Source organism: Rattus norvegicus, chromosome 2 (assembly GCF_036323735.1).
Source record: "Rattus norvegicus strain BN/NHsdMcwi chromosome 2, GRCr8, whole genome shotgun sequence".
Lineage (NCBI taxonomy): Eukaryota > Metazoa > Chordata > Mammalia > Rodentia > Muridae > Rattus > Rattus norvegicus.
In genome coordinates, this window is record NC_086020.1 from 224,471,501 (window position 1) to 224,498,224 (window position 26,724).

The 26,724-nt window shown below is 45.1% G+C and overlaps 1 protein-coding gene and 1 long non-coding RNA gene across 5 annotated transcripts in view; one reads left to right on the plus strand and one right to left on the minus strand.

Annotated features, from left to right (window-relative positions):
• Window positions 1–827: 827 nt before the first annotated feature.
• LOC102546359 (uncharacterized) lies at window positions 828–1,238 on the minus strand. The gene is made up of 2 exons (XR_352049.4): window positions 1,051–1,238; window positions 828–950 (listed from the first exon to the last, which is right to left on the minus strand). It is a non-coding gene; the product is annotated as an uncharacterized LOC102546359 (long non-coding RNA).
• Ppa2 (inorganic pyrophosphatase 2) overlaps window positions 1,238–26,724 on the plus strand; it is a 79,364-nt gene continuing 53,877 nt past the window's right edge. Inside the window, exons 1-4 of one of the 4 annotated variants that reach the window (XM_006233327.5) lie at window positions 1,238–3,514; window positions 17,368–17,432; window positions 18,990–19,034; window positions 23,044–23,097. In XM_006233327.5, coding sequence (XP_006233389.1) covers window positions 3,373–3,514; window positions 17,368–17,432; window positions 18,990–19,034; window positions 23,044–23,097 — 306 coding nt within the window. In that variant the 5' untranslated portion in view covers window positions 1,238–3,372. The remainder of the gene's footprint in view (window positions 3,515–17,367; window positions 17,433–18,989; window positions 19,035–23,043; window positions 23,098–26,724) is intronic. The other 3 variants (NM_001135871.1, XM_063281963.1, XM_039102462.2) reach the window with 3 other exon arrangements.

Consider the following 26,724-nt stretch of genomic DNA (forward strand, 5'->3'; position numbering starts at 1 on the left):
TGCTTACTAGGTGATAGAGCCAGACGTAGCAACTAATAAGGAAAAAGGAATGTAAGCATCTAAGCTTAAATGAGTGTACTCGCTACTGGTAATGCCAGCAGTAGGGGCGCCGCGGCCAGCCTAGGCTACACAGTGAGGCTCCGTTTGAAGACGCGGCAGAAGAAAAAGAAAGAAGGGGTGGAGAGAACAGTAGAAGGAAAAGAAAAGCGATTCTACAGTTTTCGAGACATGTCTTTTGCCATCACTGTCCAGTCGTGTGGCTTTTTTTTTTTTTTAGAAAACGGGCCTCTAAAAAAGGGGAGCAGTTTTCTGTTCACAGAAAACCTGAGCGGAACGCACAGACAATTCGGTAGTATATTAGACACGTTTATCCGTGCTGTGAAACTGAGAAAAGCCACTTAAGGAGGACAGTGGTGTTTCGGCTTAGAGATGTGGGTACAGTCTATCACGGTGGGGAGGGCTTGCAGGCATCTAGTCACAGAGTCATGCTTGCTGTCATGGCAGCAAGCAGAGATGAACGCTGACGGTCAGCTCACCTTCTTTGTCCCAAGACCCTAGTCCGTGGGATAGTGCCATTCACATTCAGGTCAGGTTCTTCTCGTTCTCCTCCTCTCCCTACTCCCACTCCTCCCTCTCCCCTCCCCCTCCTCTAGTTGAGCATCTCTGGAAATAATATCATAGTGATAATTAGATGTGTGTCTCTTTGGTGTTCTAAAACCTAGTTGACAGGTCAATTCTCAAGAGTCTGTTCCGCCTACACACCGTCCAAACGTCACTTTGAGATCATGATAGTCCACCTCTACCCCGGAAAAATAATCCCATGTTAATTTTATGACACGAAATGTATTTATTACATTTCATGAAGTACCCAACATATTAAAGTTCCAGGAGTATTCAAGAGTATAAGCATAAAGCTTGTCCAGGCTCAATCGATCTCTTATGATGAGGCCCTGTAAATGAAAGGTATGTATTTTTAATATATAATGGCACAAGGTTCAACAAAAAGAAATAAGGCACAGTTAGGAATGATGAGACCATAGCAAGTCCTACCTAAACCCAGGAGGCGAACTCCAAATTCTGCAGCCCCGGATCTGGCGTCATCCTAGAATTGTCTGGACCTTGTCTAGGGTGGTGGGTACCCCTGCCCACTCAGCTCTCCAACCTAGAGTACATATGACGTCTTACTTGGACCACCTTCTCTCACATTTAGTTGGAAAACTGACAGCATCTGCTCCACACATACTCCAGGAAAAGGAAAGTCATTTAATTGAAAATCTGAAGACCTAAGAAGTTATCTTTGATGTTAGCAACCTGGTATTTTACTTATTGGGAAGTGTCTGTAAACTAAATTTTGATAGACTAAAAGCTACTTAATATACTAAGAGTCCTGGGCTCTACATTGGACTGGCTCCTGGACATCTCACTACCCCTAGATACGTAATCAGAACGATGGCTAAGCTTGGCTACCTACCAGACACCCCAACCTCCAAAAACCAATGAGTTTTGTATTTTATTTGTAAATTCTGGAGATGTGTTCAAGAGCTTTTTTTTTTTTTTTTTTTTTTTTTTTTTTTTTTTTTTTTTTGCACATTTGCCTTTATCCCCATCTTGTAAAGTCCTAGAATTAAGAATTAAAACACATACTCGTTGTGTTAGTTTGGGTTTCATTGCTGTGAAGAGACATCATGACCAAGGCGACCCTTTAAAAGTAAACATTGAGTTGGGGCTGGCTAACAGTTTCAGAGGTTTAGTCCATTATTATCATGGTGGGATGCATGGCAGTGTGCAGGCAGATGCGCTAGAGAAACTGAAGCCAAGAGCTCGACATCTTTATTGGAAGGCAACCAGACTGTGTTCCACACTGGGCTTGAACACCGCAAAGCCAAGCCCCTACAATGATATGCTTCCTCCGACAAGGCCACACCTACTCCGACAAGGCCACACCTACTCCGACAAGGCCACACCTCCTAACAGTGCTACTCCTTATGGTTAGCCAAAGATTCAAACACAGGAGTCTATGGGGGCCATTCCTATTCAAACCTTCACACTTGCTACATGATGGTCACAGATGTTCACCGAGGAAAGCCAGTGAGTTAGGCTCCAAACATCTACATTTGAGATGGGCAAGCATTGTTGAATAAACACCTTTGGAAATTTGTATTTTAAAGTTAACCAGTAAAGTCAACCTTGTTCTCATAACATGTATCGTATATTCGGTTTTGATCCACAAATATTGCAGCAAATTATAGAAAACAAAAGACGGGAATTTACACGGTTCCAAAACAAGCCATTTTTTAATGGCATAAAGTTATATACTCCTAAATCACATATCTGGAGTTTAAGAATCTTGACTAGTAGACGGCCCAGAACCTTGTTTCAGTAGGAATTTCTTTCCCAAGATTTGAAGTTTAAGTGAAATTTTAAGCTTTCTTTTTTACACATAAGCAAAATTACATAAATCAATGAGATAAAGGCAGGAAGGAAATGCCCCCCCCCTTTTTTAAAAATAGGACAACTTAGCTTGCAGTTCAGTCTAATCAGGTTGACATGTTACAAAGACACTGTCAAAATGTTTTTAGGGACTAGGCTGAGCAATGTCTAAGTGGCTAGTGGCATTTCTAAGAGGTCCTTTCTGGAACCTAGGTAAAACCGGTTTTGATTTTAACTATCACAGTTTAGGTGCAGAAAGAATCCAGTAGGTGCCCAGGATGTAAGCCCTGCTCAGAGTTGGAAGGGAAACTGGTAGAGGTCTCCGGAAGCAGCTGGTCTACAGAAAAGGAAAATGGCAGCCCCACGGCTGGTTCCTTCCCCAGAACCATAGCTCCCATTGCTAGCTGGACCAAAGACTGCTTTAGTAACTAGTTGTGGCCACTGGACCGGACAGAAACACTTGTGATGTTTGCAACTGCAGAGAAGTTAGAAGTTACCTGTACTTGGGTTAAATATTAAAGGGCCTTATGGAGGAAGTGGCGTTTGAGGGAATTACAGATTTAGGATAAGTCTGTGTCAAATGTCTTCACAAGGAGGCTCAATCGTTATACATTAGAGTCGTGTGTGTGTGTGTGTGTGTGTGTATTTCATTAATGTATGAAATTTGGTTCGAAGATACTGTGTGAGTGGGTGCGTGATGGTGAATTCCTGGGGCTACCAAGGCCCTTATCTCCTTGTCTTGATGGTCTTAGGCCTCTGAGGGCAGTGGAGGAAAGTGGAGGAAAGTGGAGGTAGGTGGCCCCAGTAATCCAGAAGAGGGTGGGACGTGCTGCCACTTGAGGCCGACCGTGGAGGCAGTGCGGGCTCCGGGCGGCAGGGGGCGCCGCCGTGCAGTCGCGCCGGGCCCAGCAACGACCCTCCGGTTCCCCTATACAGTCCGCCATGCGCGCGCTGCTGCCACTGCTGAGCGTCGGCCGAGGGTGGCGCGTGGGGGCCGCCGCCCTCCCTCCGCGCCGCGTAATGTCCCTGTACCGCACGGAGGAGCTGGGCCATCCCCGCTCGAAGGATTACCGCCTGTTCTTCAGTAAGTCGTTCCACTACTTCCGCGCCGGCCCGCGGGGAAGCCCGGGCGCCGTGCTCTGCCGGACGGGGTCGGCAGCCCGCGCTCAAGCCCGGGGCGGAGGGGACCGGTCTCGGCGCGCAGGGCGGCGTGGGGCCAACCGCTCTCTGCAGCGACCGCAACCGGCCCGCGGCGCCGCGTTCCTCCCGCTGACCTCTGCGCCGTAGCTCGCCGCTCGCCCGCGCCGCCTTCCCGGGTGCTGCTGAATCCTTCCGCCTCCGCACGGACGCAGAACTTTAGGGACCGGGGTCTTCGCTCTGAAACCTCGTCTGCCTGCGACCTTGCTGTCAGCGCAGGCGTACGGGAGGGAGGAAGTAGGAGGGAATTGTGAGCCAGGCACTGGGATAGGCTTGTGTGCACACGCCATCGCATAACCTTTTGTTTTGTACGGTAAGTTAAAAACAAAACAAAACAAAAACAAAAACAAAAAAAATAGTAAACTGATTTTTTACCTAAAAGTTTGCACATGAATGCTACCCAACAAGCAGGAGACTGGCTAGCGTTCTGGTAAAAACGTGGGACCACCTTTTGCACTGTACATTGAGCAAAACCTAGAGGGAGGTGTCTGGTGCTACCCTGGGCTGGCCACGAAAGACAGACAAGCTCCTGGCTACTCTTCTTTTCTCTCTGTAGGTCTGGTTAACAATAGCGTGAAAATAGCCAAGTGGGTGCTTAATTCCTGGTAGGGGAGCTGTAGCGATGTCCAGTCTTGTGCACACCTGTTAGGGAGGCTCCGCCCTGAAGGGGTGAAGCTGGAATCTTGGAAAGACAAACCTTTTCCTCCAGGACCCCATCCTGGGCGAATGTTTTAACTTGCTAAGCATTAGAATTTTTTTTTTTCTCTGTAAAATAGGGCTGCAGAAATTGCTATTATGTGTTCAAAGTAGTCACCGGGCTCAGAGTGTAACTTGAAATCATTAATAACTGTTCTTTGATGATTCTAGTTACTTTTCTGGAGCTTGCGGTTGAGGGTGTGTTTTTCGATAAAGGAGCAAACCTAGCTTAGACTCTTGTCTTTCTGTTTTGTTGTGTTTTGAGACAGGGTCTCAACCGTGTACCCTGAGCACAGAACCCGAGTGGAATATGCACTTGCCTCTGCCTCCAGGATTGAACACACGGGGCACCTCAAATGGCAGTCTCTGTTGTTGTAATGCATCTGACACTGAACAGTCTCTTCACAAGTAGTTTCTCTTTTCTCCTCTACGCCCACCCTGTCTTGTTTCTCGTTTTTGGCAAGATGGATTAGGTCTTTTTAAAAGAGGGCGTGTACACAACTGGAGCCTGGATAGGCAACAGTCTCAAAACAAGAACAGCCATAAAAATAAAACAGCGAAGGAAGAGAAGCCTTTAATGAGTGTGCTGATTTCTGAATGGATTGTGTTTCCCACGGCTACAATGTAACAGGCACTGGCAATGTGTTTGGAAGAGTTCCTGTTATACAATGGCAAAAAGCCTAATATGGTGGTCGTGTCTTGGGTTTTCAATGTGCAGTAATCTGCCATGAATGTGTTCTGCTAGAAACACATTAGTCTTTCCTCAGTGTCAGAATTGATCGAATAACAGTACATTGAGAAGTTGCATGGGTTTCCTGGAGCCCCACTTTGCCCTGACCACTGGCCCCGGCAAACGCAGGTTTTTTTTTGTGCACGGGTACATGCGCACATGTGTGGAGTCTTTGGATGCTGTCTACTATATCTTTTGAGACAGCGTCTCACTGATCTGGAGATAGCTGAGGCTAGATGGTCAGTAGCAACAGAGATCTCTTGGTGTCTGTGTCCCCAACACTGGAATACTAAGTGGGCACCACCATGCTTGCCTTTGCTGCCTGGGTTCTGGGAAGTGAACTCAGATCCTTAGGCTTGCTCACATAGACAGCCGAGCACTTTGCCCACATCGTTATCCTCCCTAGCTCAAACCAGGCCAAGATATCTCTCTCTCTCTCTCTCTCTCTCTCTCTCTCTCTCTCTCTCTCTCACACACACACACACACACACACACACACACACACACACACGCCCCGAGGTAAATACAGTTATTTGTGTCGGTTACAGAATAGCTGCAGAAGAGTTAAAGAGGCTGTCCCTGCTCTAGGGGTTCCCAGTGGCTGTACAGAAAGGCAGAAGCTGGCTGTTGCAGAGATAATCACATTCAGGGTGCTGGGAAATCTGATAAGTCATAGGTTTGAATCAGGCCAAGAGCCACGGGGTCAGAGTTGAGCTGAGCTTCAAGGTTAAGTAAGGTGGTCCATGTGAAATGTTGGGAGTATGGAAGCTTGATGTGCAGAGCCAGGCCCAGTCAGAGGAGTGGGCTGGAAGAAGGCTGCCTCTGAAGCCCCAGGGACAGTGGGAGCTGTCTGTCTCCTGGTCCTTTGACCCAGCTGACGATCAGAGGACAGGTTGGTGGGAGTCAGTATCCTTCAGGGTCAAGTGTCCCTGATGAGGACAGGAGGTAGAAATACGTTAGGCAGTTTAGGACAGAGGATCCTGGAAGTAGACTTGGGGTTTTGTTGTTGTTGTTGTTTTGTTTTGTTTTTGTTTGTTTTTGTTTTTGTTTTGCTTAGCTAGAAGTTGGAAATGTCCTTGGTTTTGACCTGGTCAGGAATGCTGGAAGGGAGTTCTGGTTCCTCGTCTCTTCTCCCAGCTTCTGCCCTGGCAGCTACATGTGAAGGTGTGATTGGAAGTCCAGTCCAGACACTAGTCCATTCTGGATCTCTAGATTTCTATGGTTAAAACAATGAGTTATTTCTACTTCCCACTCTCTGCCCATCTTCTAAGTAATTATGGAGACGGTTGAGGGGGGCACCATTCTTGGAAACCACTGATGGTGGATATTCAGCTCAGGAGAGGCTCAGAAAGGGGAAGCAGTTTCCTCCTGTCCGGAAGAATGCGCCTTTGTCCCTGGGTGGCGATAAGGCGTGCAGGTGTTCTCCAAAGATTAGAACATTAAGTCAACCAACCCCCATAAGAGTTTATCCATCTGGGCCTGTCAATCACCTTGCCAAGGCTGGCTGTCAGGGAGGCTGACACACCTAATGATATGCTAAGGAGATGGGAGGAATAATTATGCCTTTAATATGTAATAAAGATATGGTACTTCTCCTCCCTAGAAACCCTACCTCAGCATAGACGCTTACCGAACTTCTGCCTTTAGCACTGCTGAGCCCACCCACTATTCTGAGTTTCTTAGGAAATATAGTTCTTTCTTTTTTCCCAACCTATCTGAAGCTCTCCCTCCCCCTTTCACCACGTGGCTGCTTACCAACCATGGCTTTCTCTCTTCCTCTCCCTAGTCTTCCAGGGAGCTGCCAGGATTCATAGACTGCAACCCCTGGTGATTTTTCTTCAATTTCTAATAAGCTTGTTGTCACACTTCCTTTCAAGTCTTTTTCTAGATTCTTTTATTAATGAAACCAGAAACCCCAAAGAGGGGACATGGTAATCTATAGTGTGGGCCTCCCCACAGTTTCTGCGAACATGCTTTCCTTTGTGTCATCCAGGTGAGGATGTTATAGCGTGTGTGTGTGTGTGTGTGTGTGTGTGTGTGTGTGTGTGTGTGTGTGTATACACATGTGGGTCCTGGAGAACAAATGCAGGTTATATTATTAGGCTTGGCAGTGTCTTTCTGCACTGAGCTATCCTGCCAGTCACTGATAAGATTTTAATAGGCCAGGTGCTCATTTAGTCCCATTTTACTCTGGTAGTTTGGTAGAGTAGCACTGTGCAAACTTTTAGGGATGATATATTTATCGGTCTGTGCCTCGGAGTTGGGACTGGATAGGGCGGGTTATTTAACTGTGCACCAAGGTACAGAGTCCTCCTGCTTCCGCATGCATAACTCAAAAGGGAGTCAGTTCTGCTTGTAGAGTGGAGTTTCTCGGGGTGGGGCATAGCCTGAAACTACTGTTACAATGAGTTAAAACCTACCTAGATCCCGGCATAGTCTACCAAAAGTGTGCTGAGCAGTGCAGGGGGCACAGTACAGTCCCGCACTCTGCCCTCAGAATGAAATAACTGATTGGGAAGAAGGTGAAAACACAGAGGAAAACTGTTCAAGGTCCTGGAATCCACTGCCCAGTTGGCCAAGCGCTGGATTTGGGATGGAGGGGCCCGGATCTCAATCTTGGTCCTCCTGCTGTGTGCGGAGGACACTTCAGTCTTAGAAGGAGGCAGCCGACCCTGTCCTAATCCTCAAGCAATCCTTCAAGGCATCGAATACATTCACAGTTGAAATTCAAGTGCTCTGTGTCGGGCAAGGTCTGGGACGGCATCTCTAAGGCTACATTGTAACAGTTTTTTGGTTTTTGTTTTTAGCACCAAAGGTACCTAAGATTATTCTGAACCTAGGGTGCCATAGTAAAATTTATTTTTATTCAATAGAGCGAATAGGGAAGAACAGAAGGAGAAAGCGGACAAAATGTTTTACTGAAGCTAATGGCAAGAATCCAAATGAAAATGGGTGCTATCTGGGGGAAGGGTTCAAATGGCTTAATTCTTACTGGAAAGTAGAGTTAGACAATTCCTGTGCCTACCACCAGAGGGCACCGGTGGACCAGGACTGCTGAAGGGTGGATGACCAGAAGGCAACTGGAGGTGAGCTGGGGAAGAGGAGTTGAAGAACATTCTGCTTTTTATCCAGACAGTCACAATAACTCAAAGAGAGTTTGAACAGTAGCAGAAAGATGGAAATGCTAACTACTGGTTACATTTACTGGTTACAGTAACTCATTGTAAAAGCAAAAGTATAAAATAAAATAAGAGGAGCCCACCTGGATGCCTATGAGCAGTACAAGGGTGTTCTGCTTCAGCAGAAGAAAAGCCAGAGTTACGGATGAAAATCACCGTCGAGCAGTGGAAGCATTGCCCGTATTCCAAACGTATCCCAAGCCTCTGAGGTATCGATCCAGGCACAGACAGAGCATTTTTGAGCTTCAGCGGTGTTTTGGTTTTTTTGTTTGTTTTTTGCCTCCACAATTAATAAGAGTAATTGGCTGATGAAATGCTTTCTGAAAATCGGAATCTGTAGAACTATAGAGATATGAAACTGAATGATGACGGGAAGGCACGTTGGGGACTGTCCACCCCTTGCTGCCTTGTGGCCTCGCTTAGTGACTCGCTGAATGTTTTTCTCCTCCCTTTATGTTACTTGAGGTCACTTCATAAATCGTGAAGTGAGAGAGAGGCCAGTAATCCAAACTGTGCTTCCGTGGACACAAGCGTTCATTTGAGACATTAGCTCTGCTTTCAAACACAGGGGTTTGTGACTTAACTACAGCATTTCATCTCGTTGCCATCTTGGAGAATAATAATGTACACATTAAAGTTCTGAAAAATTCTGATGCACAGCAGGCAACATGTCCCAAACGATGAACCGTGGGACTTACTTCTTAGAACATTGTTAACGGCCTCGTGCACTGCTTCTCAACCTGTGGGTTGTGACTCCAAATGGCCCTTTCATCGGGGTCACATATAAGATATGCCACATATCAGATATTTACCTGGTTATTCACAGCAGTAGCAAAATTACAGTTACGAAGTAGCGCTGAAAATAGCTTCGTGGTTCAGGGTCACGACAACATGAGGATCTGTATCAAGGTGTCACGGCATCAGGAAAGTTGAGAACCACTGTCCCCGTGGCTCTAGACTTTCACGGAGCTCAGTTTGGGAAGTACCCTATAGGGTGGTTCCTGAAGCTTCCAGAAGCTGCTGTGCTGTGGTGACAGACGCAGGCCAGCAAGCAAGACATGAGTTTCAGTTCTGGCTTTATCACCTCAGACAAGCTACCTGGCTGAACTAGCTGTGGCATGACGTCTCTGACCTCACATGACATCCTTCAGCTCGGCTTCTCTTGGGCATGGGGATAGCAGTAATCAAAGAATTGCCTTGGCTGTTCAGACAGGCGTGCATACAGATGTGTGCACGTGTGAGGTGTGCATCACGATGCTCAGTGTCTCAAGTGCACTACATACAAATCACTCCGTTTCTCTTTCTCATTTGATTTAAAAAAATTAGACATTTAAATTTTTTCTTTATTTTTGAGTCTTATATATAACAAAATCTTACATCTAGCCCTACTTTCCTTTTCCAACACACCCCAAATCCCTTCCAGCTCCCCACCCCCTCTGTGTGTGTGTGTGTGTGTGTGTGTGTGTGTGTGTGTCATTATATATCATTATGTCTATCATGGATGTGGAACCATGCACTAGAGCATGGGAAATCTAGCGGTGGTCCCATCTTCTGAAAAAGAATAATTCTCCCCCAGCGACTACCCACAGCCAGTAGCCCCTTGCTAAGGGATGGCACTGTAGGCCATCTGCCCCATCTGTCCTGGGATTTAGCCGGCTCGATCTTTCACTGGTCTTGTGCAGGTGAGCACAGACACTCTGAGGCTATGACTGCAGTAGCCACGGCATATGCAGAAGACAGCATTGCATGACACCCTATACCCTCTTCCTTGATGCTCTCTGAACCTTGGTAATAGTGGGGGTTATATAGATATCTTTTTTCGAGTTACACACTTTTTTTTTTAAACCAATGTTGGCAGCAGTCCACATCTACCAGTATAAACATAAACATGTTGGGAATGCAGTTTCCCAACATGACCTCTTAGCAAAACAGCAGTAACAGCTAGTCTAGGGCCTGTGACTTATCCCAGCCATGGGCTATTGACAAGAGTATAGTACCAGACATGAAATTCCCTCCTGTGGAACAGGCTTCGTCCAGTTTGAAAGCAGTCGATGACCTTATCAAAGCAGTGCCCCTGTTGTACCGGTAAGCACATCTTACCCAGCTTGTCCGGGTTCAGCATGAAGCGTCCAGTGTTAAGGAGGAGAAGGAATTTGTTTTCTTGCATAGCAAATTCTCTCAGTATGAAAGCCAGTCAGCAGGAGGCTGCTTCTTTGTTAGACATTAGTCTATGTCCTGCAGCCAGAGTGTGTGGTGTCCTCAGCAATATGGTTGTAGGATATTGCTCCAGAAGGGGAACAAGGGCTCTGACAATAGCCTGTGTGTTTGAAGACCTCTGGGGCGTCCATGACCAAGACACTCATAGCAGGGTGTCCCACGCCTTGCCCCGAGATTTTTATTTATAGCCGTCTTCTGGAAAAGTTGCTGTCCAATAAGGTAGGGTACCTCATTCAAACTCCCCTTTTAAAGGAGACTTTTAAAAGAGCTCACTAACCACTGGTTTTCCATGAGGCTTTTTCATATTCATAATTGTGGTTAACCTATTCACGACTCTCTTCTCCTGCATCTCTTTGTTCTATCGCAGTTAACCCTTAACCCCTATCTTTTCCTTTGTCTTCCATATTCCCTGTATTCGACCCCCCTCCAATTATCTATCTCCAATAAGTTGAGGAATCGTGGGTTTGTCTATGGCGTTTTCACGCATATTTTAGGGTAGCCCTCCCTGAAGCCTCGTTACCCCGTCCTCCCATGCCCGCCCTTCCGTCCTCCAACCTCTCCACCTTAGTCTTCTACCCGACGGCTTTCATTTACTTGTACTCTACTGTCCTCCCTGAACATGTCTCCTCCAAAGGTCGTTTCCTGACTTCCATGTATGCCCCAAAAGATTAGAAGCCAGAATCTCCATTTGAGAGAGAACATGAGGAGTTTCTACAGTTGGGCGAGGCGTGACGTCACTAAATGTAATTTTTCCAGTTGCATAATACATTTACAAGTAAATTTCATTTTTTTTATATTCTGTACACTTTGCAGCTCAGTAGTATTCCACTGTTATATGTGCTATGCTGGACATGGAGTTGGATTCCATTTACTGGTCATTGTGAATAGAACATTGAGCATGGATTTTGAAGTGTCTCTGCGGTCAGATATAAAGTTCTTTGGGTTTATTAGCTAGATCACTTGACAGTCCTGTTTTTAGATTTTGTTTTGTTTTTTTTGTTTTTTTTTCTTTTTTATGTCTTGATTTTGTTCCTTTTCTTAAAGGAACCTCCAGATTAATTTCTAAAGTGGTTCTGTTACTTTACAATCCCACCAACAGGACATAAATATTCCCCTTTGCCACCACCTGTGACGGGCAGCCTTTGTGGTCCTGGGAGTTCCTGAAGGTGGGCATTCTTACCAGGCTAATATGGAATCTTAAAGTGGTTTTAACTTGTAGTTTCCTGATTGCTAAGAATGTGAGTATCATTTTAAGAAGTGTTCCTTAGACCTTAGACACTTCCACTTCTCCTCTTGAGATTTTATTTTTTTTGCTCAGATTTATAACCCATTTTCCAGTTGGGTTGTTTAATTTTCTTGATGTTTAAGGTTTTTCTCTTTTTCTGTATTCTAGACAAGTACTCCCCCAGTGGATGTGTAGAGACAAAGCTTTTCTCCCATGCTGTGGGCCGCCCACTCATTCACTTGAGTTCCCTTTGCTGGTCAGAAGCTCTCAAGATCCCGTTTGTGGATTGATAGTCACGTGTTCTGTGCAACCGGAATGTTCTTTCTAAAGTCCTCGCCTGCGCCTGAGTTGAAATCCACTCCCTACTTTTTCCTCGGGCGTTTCCATGTCTTCCGCTGAGAAACTTCATCCACTTGGAGCTGAGTTCTGTGCGCGATGAGAGATGAGGATCTATTTTCCTCCTTCTGTATATTAAATGTAGTTTTCCTAGCATCATTTATTGAAGATGCTGTATTTGCCTAAAGTTGGCATCTTTGTCAAAATCAGGTAAACGGAGTTGTGTTAGATCTGCATCCTTGGTTCTATTCCATTGATCTATTTGTCTGTTTTTGTTCTGATACCATGCTGTTTTTAATTCTAAATATTTAAGAGCTGGTAAATAATTTTAGCAAAGTGGCTGGATATAAAATTAACACACAAAAGTTAGTAGTCTTATATTTACCAATGACAAACATACTGAAAAAGAAATTAAAGAAATAATTTTATTCATAGTATATATACACACACAAACAAGCATACACACGCATATACACGCATACACATGCACACATACACACACATACACACATAAACACACACATACACACACATACACACATACACACACATACACACACATACACACACATACACACATACACACACATACACATACACACAAACACACACATATACACATACACACATACACACATACACACACATACACATACACACATAAACACACACATACACACACATACACATACATACACACACATACACACATACACACACATACACATACACACATAAACACACACACATACACACATAAACACACACACATACACACATAAACACACACATACATACACACACATACATACACACATACACACACTACACACACACACATACACACACATGCATACACATGCATACATACACACACACACACACACACACACACACACACACACACACACCTGGAAATAAGCTTAACCAAAGAAGCAGACAGAAGACGTCTGCAATGAAAAATTAGGACACTAAGGAAAGACATTGAGCCCCTAGAAGATGGAAAGACATCCTGTGCTCATGGATTAGCAGAAAAGAGAATGTGGAAATAACCATCCTACCATTCAGTACCCCAGGGCCATTGGCAGACTTCGAACAAGTAATCCAACAGTTTATGGGGAGACACAAAAGACCCCGGGTAACCAAAGCAACACTAAACAGAAAGAACACTGTGGGAGGGATCACCACACCTGATTTCAACTCATGCTACAGCGCCATGGCGGTGGGGACACATTCTTATTGCTAGGTTACATATACAGTAATGGAGCGAGTTTAAGATTGGATGTTCGGAAAGTTGCAGTTTTCAGGATTTTCGGAGACCCAGCCTAACAGCCTCTCGTTAACCGTGGATGATAACTGATCCTGAGAAAGGATGCTGATAAGAAGCCAGATTGCTGGCACAGGAGCAAAGCTGCCACACTGCCTGTCCTGTCCCTCTGGCATCTCGGTGGCTCTGTCACTGTTGATAACCTGAAAGCTGCTTACTGTACATTCTACACTCTCCTTAAAGGGCGGGGAAACCCATGCTTTCCACAGTTGGGGCTTTGCTGCTCTGGGGTGGAAGACGAATCACTCTGTGAACCTGCCTTGTATGAATTCAGCTACCTTTAGTTATTCTAGGACTGAGTCATGCAGGCCTTCAATAACATGATTTTTTTCTTTTTATAAATAGGGCCTGAAATTACAATACATTTTCTTAATTACATCATTTGAGTGGTGGTGGCTACATGTTTGAACTTAGTAAAACTCCGCGTGACTAAGCTCCTGTAAATTGGCTTTTATCTTGGGACTTGAGTCAACGCATTTGAACGTAAGAACTGCTAAGTAAACATTTAAAGATGTACTCATTTGACGTTCGTCATAGACTCCAAGTGATGTGCTGTGGAAGGGAACTCAGGACTTATGTGGAGAACGGGCCACATTTTTACTGAAGCTCATCGCTGACACTTATTCATCTTGTCAGTAATCGTATCAAACTTCCGATGAGAGTCTCTGTGAACGGTTAGTAATGTGGTGAATGTTGGTGTTCGGTACCAGTGTGGCGATTGGGTGTCTAAGTGCGATATCAGACAGGGTTTCACAGTCTATCCAGCTTGCTCAGTTGCAAATACAGTGGATCCATTTTCAGCAACGTGAGGTTACAAGATGATAGCTTAGGCAGCCCAAGTGGACGCTGTACGCTGTGAGGCCGGAGGGCCTGATGTACTCTGAGGAACCTGGTGCGATTCATGAGCCTCTGTCTAGGGACGCGGACCGGCCTTGTCAGTAGTGAGGCACCGCGACAAGTGAGGTGGCCGCGTCATCTTCTCACCTACTTCCTGTAACTACCGTGTTAAAGTCACAGCGAGAGGAAGAAAGAGCAGTCCCGAAACAGCAAGGAAGGAGCCATCGGAGCTCAGGATTGCACAGCATTTGTCAGTTTCTTCTACAGAAGTATGGCCACAATGACGTAACTTAGGTGTGTGTTAGGTGATGTGCGAGTGGAGTTAGGAGGGAGCTAAGCAGAGCCTTAGGCACTGTGGACCCCTGGAGAGAGAGGAAGAGCGTGAGACGCACCTCTCAACGGTTCTGTCGTTACTCTGCTGGCTTTCCCTTCATACTGGCCTTCGTGTGAGCGTCCTCATTTCTGAACTCCAGCCTTTGAGGTGCCTCAGGATTCAGCCCATGTCTCCGCAATGTCTCTCTGCTCTGGAGTTGGCGAAGCTTTCTGTCAAGGGCCCCGTGGGAAACATTTTAGGACCTGTGAGCTGCCGATCTCTGTCGCTGCTGCTCAGTGATGCATTCTGGTACACCGCCATCAGCAACCAGAGTCAAATGGGCACGGAGGTCCCACTCGGTGCCTCAGTGCTGTGAGGTCATCCATGTGGGGGTCATGGGATCCACTTTATCACCTGTAGTCACTAGTGCTCTGTGGAGCCCGGTGTACCTAACTGCAGAGGTGGGCCTTCCACTAACCACCACTCTCCTTCCCCGGTACCTACTTGTCCCTTCTCTCAGCTTCGTCCCACATCTGGGTCATTGGCATCTTATCCTTTTGGGACATATCCCGCTCAACTTTATAGATTTTTTTAAAGATAGTTTTATTTATTTTTATTTATTTATTTGTATATGTGTGCTTTATTTGCACATATGCCTGTATGAATGCCTGCATGACAGAAGAGGGTGTCAGGTCCCATTACAGATGGTTGTGAGCCACCATGTGGTTGCTGGGAATTGAACTCAGGACCTCTGGAAGTGCAGTCAGTGCTCTTAACTGCTGAGCCATATTCTGGCCCCACTTTGAAACGTAGCCAGAAGACGTTTTCTCTCCACTCCCATCCTCATCACCTCATCTACGTCACCATCATCTTCAGCTCATCGATTGCGTCAGCCTCCGGGTACTTTCTCTTTGCTCTACCTTAAGTAGTGAAGAAGACACATTGTCCCTTTTAAATGCACAGGCTCTGCTGAAACCCAGGGGTCTTTCTCTTTTACTCAAAAGAAATCTGAAGGACCATGTTAGGATGCAAGGTTCCTTATGACTGGATGTCAGACATTGCCCCTGATTTCAACACTGACCACGTCCAGCCTCTGGCTGTTGCATGTCTGCCTGGCTGCCCTCGCTGGTGTTTCTCGGCATCTATGGTTCATTCATTCTCATTCTCTCTCTCTCTCTCTCTCTCTCTCTCTCTCTCTCTCTCTCTCTCTCTCTCCGTCCCTCCCTCTTGCTTCCTTCAGGCTGCCTGTGTGGGCAACACCTCCTGGCCATCCAGACTCACCCATGTGATCCACTCTTTACCTGACCTGATGTGTTCACTTTTTTACTTTTCTGGCGCTCACCCTTCGTGCTGTAGCTTACACGTGTTCATCACTTCTGTCTCCCAGCAGAATATAGTGTGCGTAAGAATTAGAATTTGTATTGCTAGCACATAGAATGGTGCTTGGAAATGGGAAAACAAAAACATCAGAAATATGAGAATTTGAATATTTAAACATTAACAGGGAGCGGAGAGATAGCTCATTGGTTAAAAGCACTTGTTGCTCTTTCAGAGGACCCAGGTTTACTTGGAGATAACTCATAACTCCAGTCCTGGGGAATCTGATGCCCTCTTCTGAGTCCCACGGGCACCAGACATTCATGTGGTATACACACATGGACACAGTACGCTAGGCACTCATGTCATACACACACATGAAAGACACCCAGTATCATAAAGATAATAAAAAGCCAAGCATTTGTGTTTGGGTATTCTCCTTCCCATGTAGAGAGGATCTCTTCTTCTTATGAGCATCACCTGTCAATAAAAAAGCTTATGGTCGGAGAGCCGAGATGGAATAGGATGTGGACATACAGAAGGGATAGAGAGAATTCTGGGGAATAGAGAGAAGCATGGGGGATTCATCCCGAGACGGATGTGACCAGCAGGCAGCCGAGCTCTGGAGAGAATCAAGGGGAGATCTATCCCAGGAACTCTGAGGAGACGGCTGTGAGAAGACAAGGAGAGGAAACCAGCCCCATAGCTGGACCAGGTTAGAGTAAAAGAGAGTGAGTTAAGAGCAAGCCCGAGAACAAGCCGGAGCTCATGGCCTAAGCATTTGTTAGTAATAATTAGCCTCAGAGTCGTCATCATGGGGGCGGGGCCGGGAGGAAAGACTTGGATTTACCTGTACATGTCACATGTCTTGCGGACATTACCCTGGGGTAGGGAGAAGGGAAATGAAGAGTACTGAGTCATTCATTTCCTAACTACTGAATGCCAGCGAGCTGTTAGCTACCTCTCCCGTGCAGGGAACTCAATGAAGTGTAACAAAGCAGACAGACACACGAGCCAACAAGAACACTTTCCCTCAGAAGTTAATCCTCGTACTGAGTGCTCATGGCCTGGGGAGGGGAGTGTGAGATTACAGTAAGGCGGCAGGCCAGGGGGGTGTAAAGCTGTGCACCCCCGCTTTTATCCAGATGAACTCGGGACGTATTTATTTGTTGTCTAGTCAGCTATTTTCGATAATTTTATTAATCATTTACTTTGGCCTTTTACCAGCCTCTAACCACCTCCAGCTGGACTTTTCTCGCTATGGATCGTAGGTGGAAATTTCGGGTTATGCTGTCAGTCCTCATATGAAAATGGATGTCAGTTTAGTCTAATTCACTTGGTAACGAGTCTCTTTTCCAAAAGTCAGATTTTTCCTCCTTTGTGCAGTGGGTGTGGATTGGCTGGCATCTATTTCTCTTGAGGCCGGAACCAGTTTTGAAAGTCAAAATCAACTTTTGAGGTGCAACGTTAGCTTTGCAAAAAAGCATACAAGTCGAAACGCAGACCGACCGTCTTGAGAGCACAGCGTGCGCGGCCGTAATTCTGTGGCTCTTTCCTTTGCAGAGCACGTAGCTGGCCACTACATCTCCCCTTTCCATGACATTCCTCTGAAGGCAGACTGTGAAGAGGTATGGTTCTTACTTGTTTGGGGGAGGAAAAACATCCTGCACACAATAGACTGGAAACACTTCACTCCTGTCCCCCAAAATGCTTCTGTAGAAAGGCCCTCAAAGTGAAGATGTGGTTGGCAGGCAGGAGAAGAAACCAAGGAGCTGGAACAGGGCAGTAAGCTTCCTTTCTAAATTAAAACTTGTGTGAGGCTAGAAGGAAGGGGGTATTTGCGGCCTACAAAGTTTAGGCTGCAGTAGGAGTTAAAGTTTCAAGGGTAGTAATATGGGAAATTAATTTGCTTACTTTGAATCATAATCTGGTAAGCATTTGCGGGTGACTTCTGTGTGCTGGCCACCGTGTGACCATGCTATTTTCTTTAACTCATGCAAGTTGCCATTATGATGTCCAAGGGCCGTAAGGCAGCAGCCCACAGCTGGCACATGTCGGAGCCAAGTTTGGAACTGGCCTTTCTGACCACGGACTTCCTTCCCCTTACCACTCCACAGCAGAAATCCAAGGTTGGAAAAACCCGCTGCCTCCTTAGCTTCTCTCTTTAAAATCACTTGCCAGTTGGAAGGATGTTGGTGAGGGGGGTGTGTCAGAGCCACTGCTGAAGGGAGAGCTGAGAGAGCCTGAAGTTTTAGGACATTTAGGCCAGTGCCCATTGCTTGCCATGCCTCGTTGTGGCACTGAGGGCTGCTACTGTTACTCCTTGGTCACAATTGTGAGTAGGAGTGGGTGTGGATCAAAGGTAGACTCACATCTGTGGGTGTAACTTTCTGCCTACAGACGTTGAGGATAACACAGGATAAATTATAAGGCAAAAGGCCTTCTAGCAGAGCAGAGATCAACACACACACACACAATATTTACATAAACAGCTTTCCCTATCTTTGAGCCAGTCATGATTACAGTTTTTGCTCCTTATATTTTGGGATGTAGAGTTTTCGGAACAATGATAGTGTTTCGGGGCAACATAACTTGGGATAACCATTGTCTGTTTATTTTGGTTCTTTCTTAGTAGTTGTTTTGGTGTGTAAGTTTTGCATAGACCCAGTGAACATTTGTGCATGGCATAATCTTTCTTCCCACCCCACCATGTACTCTGGCTTAATTTTAAAGTACTTAGTGGAGGCACAGTAATCACACCTTGGTAGAATTCACAGGCAGGAGGTATAGCCAAGCACTTTCACAGCTTGTTAGCCAAGCTCCCGGGAGTTTCATTTCAATAATGAAATGACTGTTTGTGGCGCAGTCACTGGAACCTGCCGCTTTCCCCTTAAACACTCAGCAAAGCCTTTGCCTGGGCCAGGCAGACTTGGGAAGTTTCGAGAAAGAGCTTTAGATTTTCCAGTCGTTTACTTTTAAAATGCTTTGATTCTCTGTTCATTTGAGGCTGGGGGATACTGGGGGAGAGCTGCCCAGGCGTTACTGGTGGGTTCTCGGTTGAGTCCAGTTTCTTGACAGCGACTAGTAGAACACGTATGCAGTAGGCATGCATTTGTTGCTGTGCTTTGCATCCTGCGTTCCTTTATGAAATGATCCAACCATAATTATCATCTTTCCTCTTACAGGAACATGGCATTCCCAGGAAAAAGGCACGGAATGATGAATATAAGGTATATTTTAAGGTTTTTATTGTTTGAATCATTTAAAAATTCACTTTGTGACTATGCTATATGCTTGTGTGTGTATGCACACAGGGATGCAGGTCAGTACTCATGGAAGCCAGAAGAGGGCGCCAGTTTCCATTCAGCTGCCATTGCAGATGGCTGTTAGCCACCTTACCTGGACTGGGAAGCCAGCTTGGGGGCCAGCACTCCTGACCACAGAGCCATTCCTCCAGCCCCCTCTGCCACTCTCTAGAGTCTGTTAATGACCTCGGTATAGTTTGCATTCTTAAACTGCTTCTAATTTTCCTCCTACAAGACTTCCGTGTGGAATCTGATGGTTTCCTCCTGATGTCTCTTTAAGGATCTGGGGACGATCACCATTTAACCTTTTTTTTATAGTGTTAAAATATCCATAGCCTAAAATTCATTATTTTATCATTTTTTTAACTTGTATATAAACGGGCTCTCACCCACCGAGCCGTCCTTCCCCAACCCAGTTTATTTCTCTTTTACATTGAGCTAGAAAAAGATAGTTTGAGAGTCTCTTTTAGAATTAAGGCACAGCAGTGGAAGTAGAAAACAGATACAGTAGCTCCACGCTGCAATAAGTTGATTCCAAATGTGTCTTTTCACTCTGTGCCTCTTCAGCTACTACTTAGGACCCAAACATCTGATTGGCTCTTTGCCCATCTCTTGCTCTGGGTGACGGTTTCCCCGGTCACCTTTGCCTCCTCAGTCTTATTCCGGCTCCTTGCTACCACAGCTGAAGCTCCTGCCCCCACCCTTTGAGTTGACTTTGGAGCATAGCTACAGAGGCTGCCAATTCCTCCACGATTTGCCTGCTGACCATGTTCTCTTCTCCTAAAGCAGTTGTCAGACCGCCTAAGCGTCCACACCGAAACCCCTGCAGTGCTTAGTGAAAATGTAGAGTCTGGACCCTTTGCGTCCCTGCTGAGAGTCTGCTCCATGGGGTCTGGTTAGTCTGTGTTTTAGCAAGTGCAGTTCCAGTGTGAGGAAGAACCGTGCTCTAGATGGGAGGTGACACGCAGAGACTCGAAGCTTTATAGTTCCGAGAGACTGGGCATGCTAGTCCGAAATAGCCTTTTCAGTAGGGAAAAATATATTCCATGTTCAGAGTGTCAAATTAAAATGTCGTTGTTGTAATGGAGATTATATGTTGGTGGCTGATTGGTATTTATCTGAAAGTTCATCAGAGAAGAAAGAAGGGCAATCTCTTCCTGTTTTGCCCACACACATGAAGCTCAGTGACCGCTTTGTCCTGTGTTATTAGTGTTTCTTTTTTGTTTCTTTCTATGATGTGCCATCCCCGGGGGAAAAATGAAAAGAAAAGGACTAAAGGAGGGGTTAGGTTTCCCTGCCATATTTCTGAACTGAAATGATGTATTTTGGATTTTCTGGTAAATGACGGTAGGCAGCTGTGGACTTATAATTAATGCCAATCTTTGGTAAACAGGACTGTTCCTAGCTTTGATGAATTGCAGCGAGAACGCACTGCGGCTGGAAAGAAGAAAGGCCGGTGGCTTGAGCCATCGAGTGTCAATGGTGACAAAGAGTGTGGCTTGCAGGTTCACATGTCAGACCTATTCCTGATCTTTTGAGCCAAGTCAGAGTGTATAGCTGGTAACCAGCCTGGTCACCTCTGTCACCAGCCTGGTCCCCTCTGTCACCACCTATTCGTCCGTCTACACTTGTTCTTTTACAGCCAGGCTTTTAGGGATGAGTGAGTTGTGTAAACACCTGCTGTCTACTTAGGGTTTTTTTTTTTTCCCTTCGAGAGCTTCTCAGACACATTGAAGCAGGCACAGGGTCCCTCCGGAAAGACCACAGAGAGCAGCAGAGCAGCGGGCCGTGTATGCGGCTGCTGTTGTAGGTGTGAGCCGTCAGCCTGAGCTTCTTTTACCTCCTCTGGGGCTCATGCTCTTACCTCGAAAAACATGTTCTTATCTAGAAATTTCTAATTAAAAAAAAAAGCTGCTAAGTGGGATTCTTTAAATTAATAGCATGTTTCTCTATGGCAGTCCCAGAATGTGGGTGAGCTGTGCTTTAAGCCAGCTCGGATCTTATATTAAGATCCCTCAGAGAGCTTTTAAAAAATTAGCAGTTTCTTGGCTTCGCCGCAGACCAGTTGAATTGCAGGGATAGGGAGCAGGCCCTCAGCAGTCTGTTTTTGGTTTTGCCTGCTTGTTTGTTAAAGTTCACCCAGTGATTTTCATATACACAGGGCAGAGAGAGAGATACTAAACTTCTGCTTTCCTAATCTGTGATAAAAGACTAGGTTTGTTTGTTTGTACTTGTTTTAGCTGGATATTTTTTTAAACACATCAGGATGAACGATGAAATACATAATTCAAGCTCTAATATTTTTGGTTAATTTTTGAGATTGTAGTTACATTTCTCCCTTCCCTTTCCTCCCGGGAAACTCTCCTATATACCCCTCCCCACTCTCCTAAAATGTATGTCCTCTTCTTTCGTTAACTGATATTGTACGTGTGTGCATACATGTATGTATTTGTAAATATAGCCTGCTCAGTCCATGTACTGTCACTTGTATGTAACACTTTCAAGTTTCAGGGCTGACCATTTGGCACTGGACAGCTAATTGATTTGCTTTTTCCTGTGGGAGGGCCATCTCTCCTGTTCCAGTTTTCCTCAGTTGCCTAAGTTCCTTGTGTAGGGTCGAGGCCTTGTGTCATCCCCCACCCCACCCCCAGTCTCCTTTGTCGTGTTCGTTGGTGTAGCTCTTGTTCACCTCACACTTGGGCAGTCCATGTTGGTGAGACTTCATGCATTAGATTCTGGTGTTACTAGGAGACAGTTTCTCCCGGCAGACTTCCTGGGCCTCTGGTGCTTATGGTATTTCTGCCCCCCTCCCCCTGCAGTGTCCCCGACCCTTTGGCGTGGGAGCATTTTGTAGATGGACATATCTACAGAGCTCTGATTATTTTATTGTTATATTCAGTACACATTACTGTCAGTTAACTACAGATGCTTCTAAATTCTCAGTTAACAGTTACAGACCGGCCATGGGGCTGGCCATGCTTTGGATAATCCTGCTTTAAACTGTTGCTTTCCTGTGATTGTGATTCATTGTTGTTGCCATTAAACACAGCATCCTCACCCTTCGAAAGCCTAAGACTTTCTCTTTGTAAGGCAAGCGGTGAGAATTGTATTTACCCACCACCGACCTAGTCTCCTTTCAGCTAAGCAGTCGACAAGGTACAGAAGTGAGAGAAAGAAGCCACTGTCCTTTCGGAATGTTAAGGGATCAGAAACCACTACCTTTGTTTTAGAGAGGCCCATCTAAGTCCTCGCAAACTTTCTAGTAGCTATAGTGATGACTTGACTTTTGGATTGTGATTATAGCTTGCGTGCAGATGTTCTTTTCCTCATTTCCAGCCTTCTTGACTCCTTGATGTTGTGTGTGTGCTCCTTTAAATTACACGATGAAGTTTTAACCACATCGCCATGAGTGGAGCAGAGTGGTCTATCATTCAAGTTCAGCTGGAAAATAAATATCAAACTCATTTCCCGCCAGGCGTGGCCACGAGTGCTTTTTACCCCTAGTGCTCAGGTGGCAGAGGCAGGCAGATCTCTGTCAGTTTAAGGCCATCCTGGTCTGGATTGCAAGTTCTAGGCTGGCCAGAGTTACATGCTGAGGCTCTGTCTCGAAAGAAACAACTGAAGCAGGGCAATGTCCTGATTCCCAGTATCGTCGCTGCCCTGAAAAGGGCTCCCACTTTCATGCTGCGCAGTGGCATCAGATGTGGTTGCCTCCGTGATGAGGCAGCCTCACTAACTGCGAGAAGGGATTTATACATGTAGATGGCAGGAATGAAGCATTCCATGTGTGAGATGGAAACTCACACTGTTCTTTTATTAGAGGCCATACTGATTTTCATTTAGCACACAGTTCTTCAATGCCAAGTGAAAAGAAGGAAAGGGTGAATAAAAAAATAAAAAAAAAGGTAATGTTCTTTTTTTTTTTTAACTACAGGCTTCGTTTAATATGGTTGTGGAAATACCTCGGTGGACAAATGCCAAGATGGAGGTAGGATATATTCTCTTAGTGTAAAAATGAAACGTTAACGTAAAAACATAAAAGCGTCATTTCTAGCTACTTAGCGTATTTGATGGTGGATGGACGTCAGACTTCTCTTTGTGGGAGATAATTCGAAATGTTCTTGTGAGCTTAGACCTTAGTTTGAAAAACAAAATGTTTTGAACTGGATACCCCTTTGTAGAGTATTTCTGTGTTTTAAGGCTCGCATTTATGTAATTTTCCTTGCCCTTCCCTTGACACAGCGGCGGACACTTTCAGATTCTATTCAGACCCTGTTCTGCGTTTAGTTCATAGACAGAAAGGAAGCGTTTGGTCTTGTGTTAGTGGCAATTTCGGCTTCTGGGGATTTAATTCTTTAGGGTTTTGTGTTGCCCGGGAACAGCACTTTCTCCTGAGTGCGTGGATCTTATCTAAGAGCGCCCACTTCGTCCTTGTTAAGTTTTCTTAAAAACTTTATTTCAATCTTTTCTGTGACACACGAGCTGTCGGAGCCCTCTTGTGAGCGCCTCGTGCTCTCTCTCCCTCCCATCGGACGAGCCCTTCACAGTTAGGGGAGATTCTCAAGTGTGCCACCTTGATTCTTCACTGTTTATTTTATATCACATTTTTTTCACCCTTTCCCAATGCTAACATGAATATGTTTAGTAGAAAGATAGAACTTTAAAATGACGTCACTCAACAAAGATCTGAACTTGTTTTTGTTTAATTGCTGTAAATGAGCAATATATATTTGTGGAGTACAGATGTCATTTATGAACATAACAGAGAAATGAAGTCAAGTCAATCAGCATAGCATCTGGAATATTTTTCTCTGGTGAGGTCATCTCAAAAATTTACTCTGTTAGCACTGTGCCTTGCATAGTAGTTCTAAAAACACACAGCAGTTCTTCTTAGCTGAAGTGGTTGACCTCTGTGGTGATGCCCGCCCTGTGCAGATGGTACCAGAGCCCTCTGCCCCTCCACCCCATGGACTGACCGAGCTTCCCCATCCTTTCTCACCTCCTGCTCTTTCAAACCTTTGGTAACCACTGTTTGGCTCACACGCTCTAGGAGACCAACCTCGGAGCCCATTTTCTGTGTCTGTTTATCAGTTTCTGGGTCTTGTTTCCATCCCTTGGCTGTTGTTAACACCAAGGCGCCATCAGGTACCGTGCTAGCACGCAGCCGTCCTTTCCTTCGCTGTGTATTTGGGACTGAGTTGCTTGTGTGTCAGTTCTGTTTTCAGGTTCCTGGAGAACTTTCTGCTGTTTTCCACAATGGCTGTGCTAATTTATATCCCCTGGATTGTACCAAGGCTTCTCACCTCTAAGGGTACAAGGCTTAGCCCCTCAACAGTGTATAAGGCTTCTCCCCTCGATGGTGTAGGACTTTCCTTCTTGCATCCTTCCTTACTAGGACTTAGTATCTGAAGTCTTTTTGGTAATAGTCGTTCTTATTAGAGTGGAGTGAACCCTCCTTGTGCTATTTTGTTATAAGTAAGCATTTCTTCCCCCCTTCTATGACTGCATGCATTTGTGTGTGTGTGTGTGTGTGTGTGTGTGTGTGTGTGTGTGTGTGTGTGTCCATGGAAACTCCACAGTTCACCCTTCCTATATCTGTTCTTTTTAAATGACTTTGGAACTTCTCTGGATCACGGTGACCCTGATTCATGCTACTTCTTTTTTTTTTTAAATAGAAGTGATATGTTTAATTTTATAATAAGGAAAAGGTGACAAAAAGTTACCACTTGGTTTATTGTTAAACAGTTCAGTTGTATTAATTTGTTCATACCTACAGTGCTATCTTTTTACTTGAATATCTTAAACTGTATGCACATTCAACAATTTTCCAATTTCCTGTTTCCCAGCCCCTTCTGCTTCTTAGATAAGGTAAGTAGATACCTAATGTAAGTGGAACCGTAAGAGTATTTGTCCTTCGGTGACTGAATTATTTTACCACGTGCAGCTAGTGAGAAGATTGCCTTCCTTTTGGAGCCTCAACAGCATGCCACAGTATGTGTACTGCAGATTTTGCCTCTGTCATGGGCTGATGGATATCTAGACTGTGTCTTTTTACTGGTTCTTATGAATTGTACATCAGTGAATATGGCTGGACACATTATAAATTAGTGAACATGACTGTACAAATTATACATCGGTGAACGTGGCTGAACAAATAACTTTACATCAGTGAATATGGCTGGCTGTACAAATTATTTTAATAAAATGCTCTCAGTATGGTTGAAGAATAGATTGAAGGGTTTGTACCTAGATGTGAGTAAGCAGATAAGGCAAGTTCTGAATTCACATAGTACCATTTGTGCGGATGGACACCCTGGGATAGATTTGAAGGGAGGGAAAGTATACAGAATTTTAAAACTTTCAAAACCTAATAACTCACTGTGCTGAGAGGGGAATGAAGAAAATGAAGAGATGACATTAGCTTTGTGGACTGAAGACAAATGAAGCCATTTGACACTGAAGATTATGTAATCCTAGAGAAAGACCTTTTTTTTAAAAAAAACTTTTTTCTTTTATGGAATATTTTAAAATTTACATTTCGAAAGTTATGCCCTTTCTGGTTTTCCCTCAAGAAAACTGCTATCTCCCTATACCCCATATACCCACCTACTCCTTTCCACCTCCACACCCTGACATTCCCCTACAGTGAAGCATTGAGTCTTGACAGGACCAAGAGCCACTCCTCCCATTGATGCCTGACAAGGCCATCCTCTGCTACATATGTGGTTGGAGGCATAGGTCCATCCCTGTGTACTGTTGGGATGGTGGTTTAGTCCCTGGGAGTTCTGGGGTGTGTGTCTGGTTGGTTGATATTGTTGTTCTTATGGAGTTGCACACACCTTCAGCTCCTTCAATCCTTTCTCTAATTTCTCCACTGGGGACCCCGTTCTCAGTTCAATGATTCAGTGCAAGCATCCACCTCTGTATTTTTCAGGCTCTGGCAGAACCTCTCAGGAGACAGGTATATCAGACTCGTGTCAGCATGCACTTCAGCATCCACAATATTGTCTGGGTTTGGTGGCTGTATATGGGATGGATCCTCAGGTGGGGCAGCCTCTGGATGCCCTTTCCTTCAGTTTCTGTTCCACACTTTGTCTCCATATTTCCTCTTGTGAGTATTTTTATTTCTTCTTCTGAGAAGGACTGAAACATCCACTCTTTGGTCTTCCAACTTCTTGAGCTTCATGTGATCTGTGGATTGTATCTCGGGTATTCTGAGCTTTTGGGCTAATATCCACTTATTAGTGAGTGCATACCTTGTGTGTACTTTTGTGATTGGGTTACCTCACTCAGGATGATATTTTGTAGTTCCATCCATTTGCCTATGAATTTCATGAAGTCATTGTTTTTGATAGCTGAGTAGTACTCCATTGTGTAGATGTACCACATTTTCTGTATCCATTCCTCTGTTGAAGGACATCTGGGTTCTTTCCAGCTTCTGGCTATTATAAATAAAGCTGCTATGAACATAGTGGAGCATGTGTCCTTGTTATATGTTGGAGCATTTTTTTGGGTATATGCCCAGGAGTGGTACAGCTGAGTCCTCAGGTGTACCAATTTTCTGAGGAACCTCCAGACTGCTTTCCAGAGTCGTTGTACCAGTCTGCAATCCCAC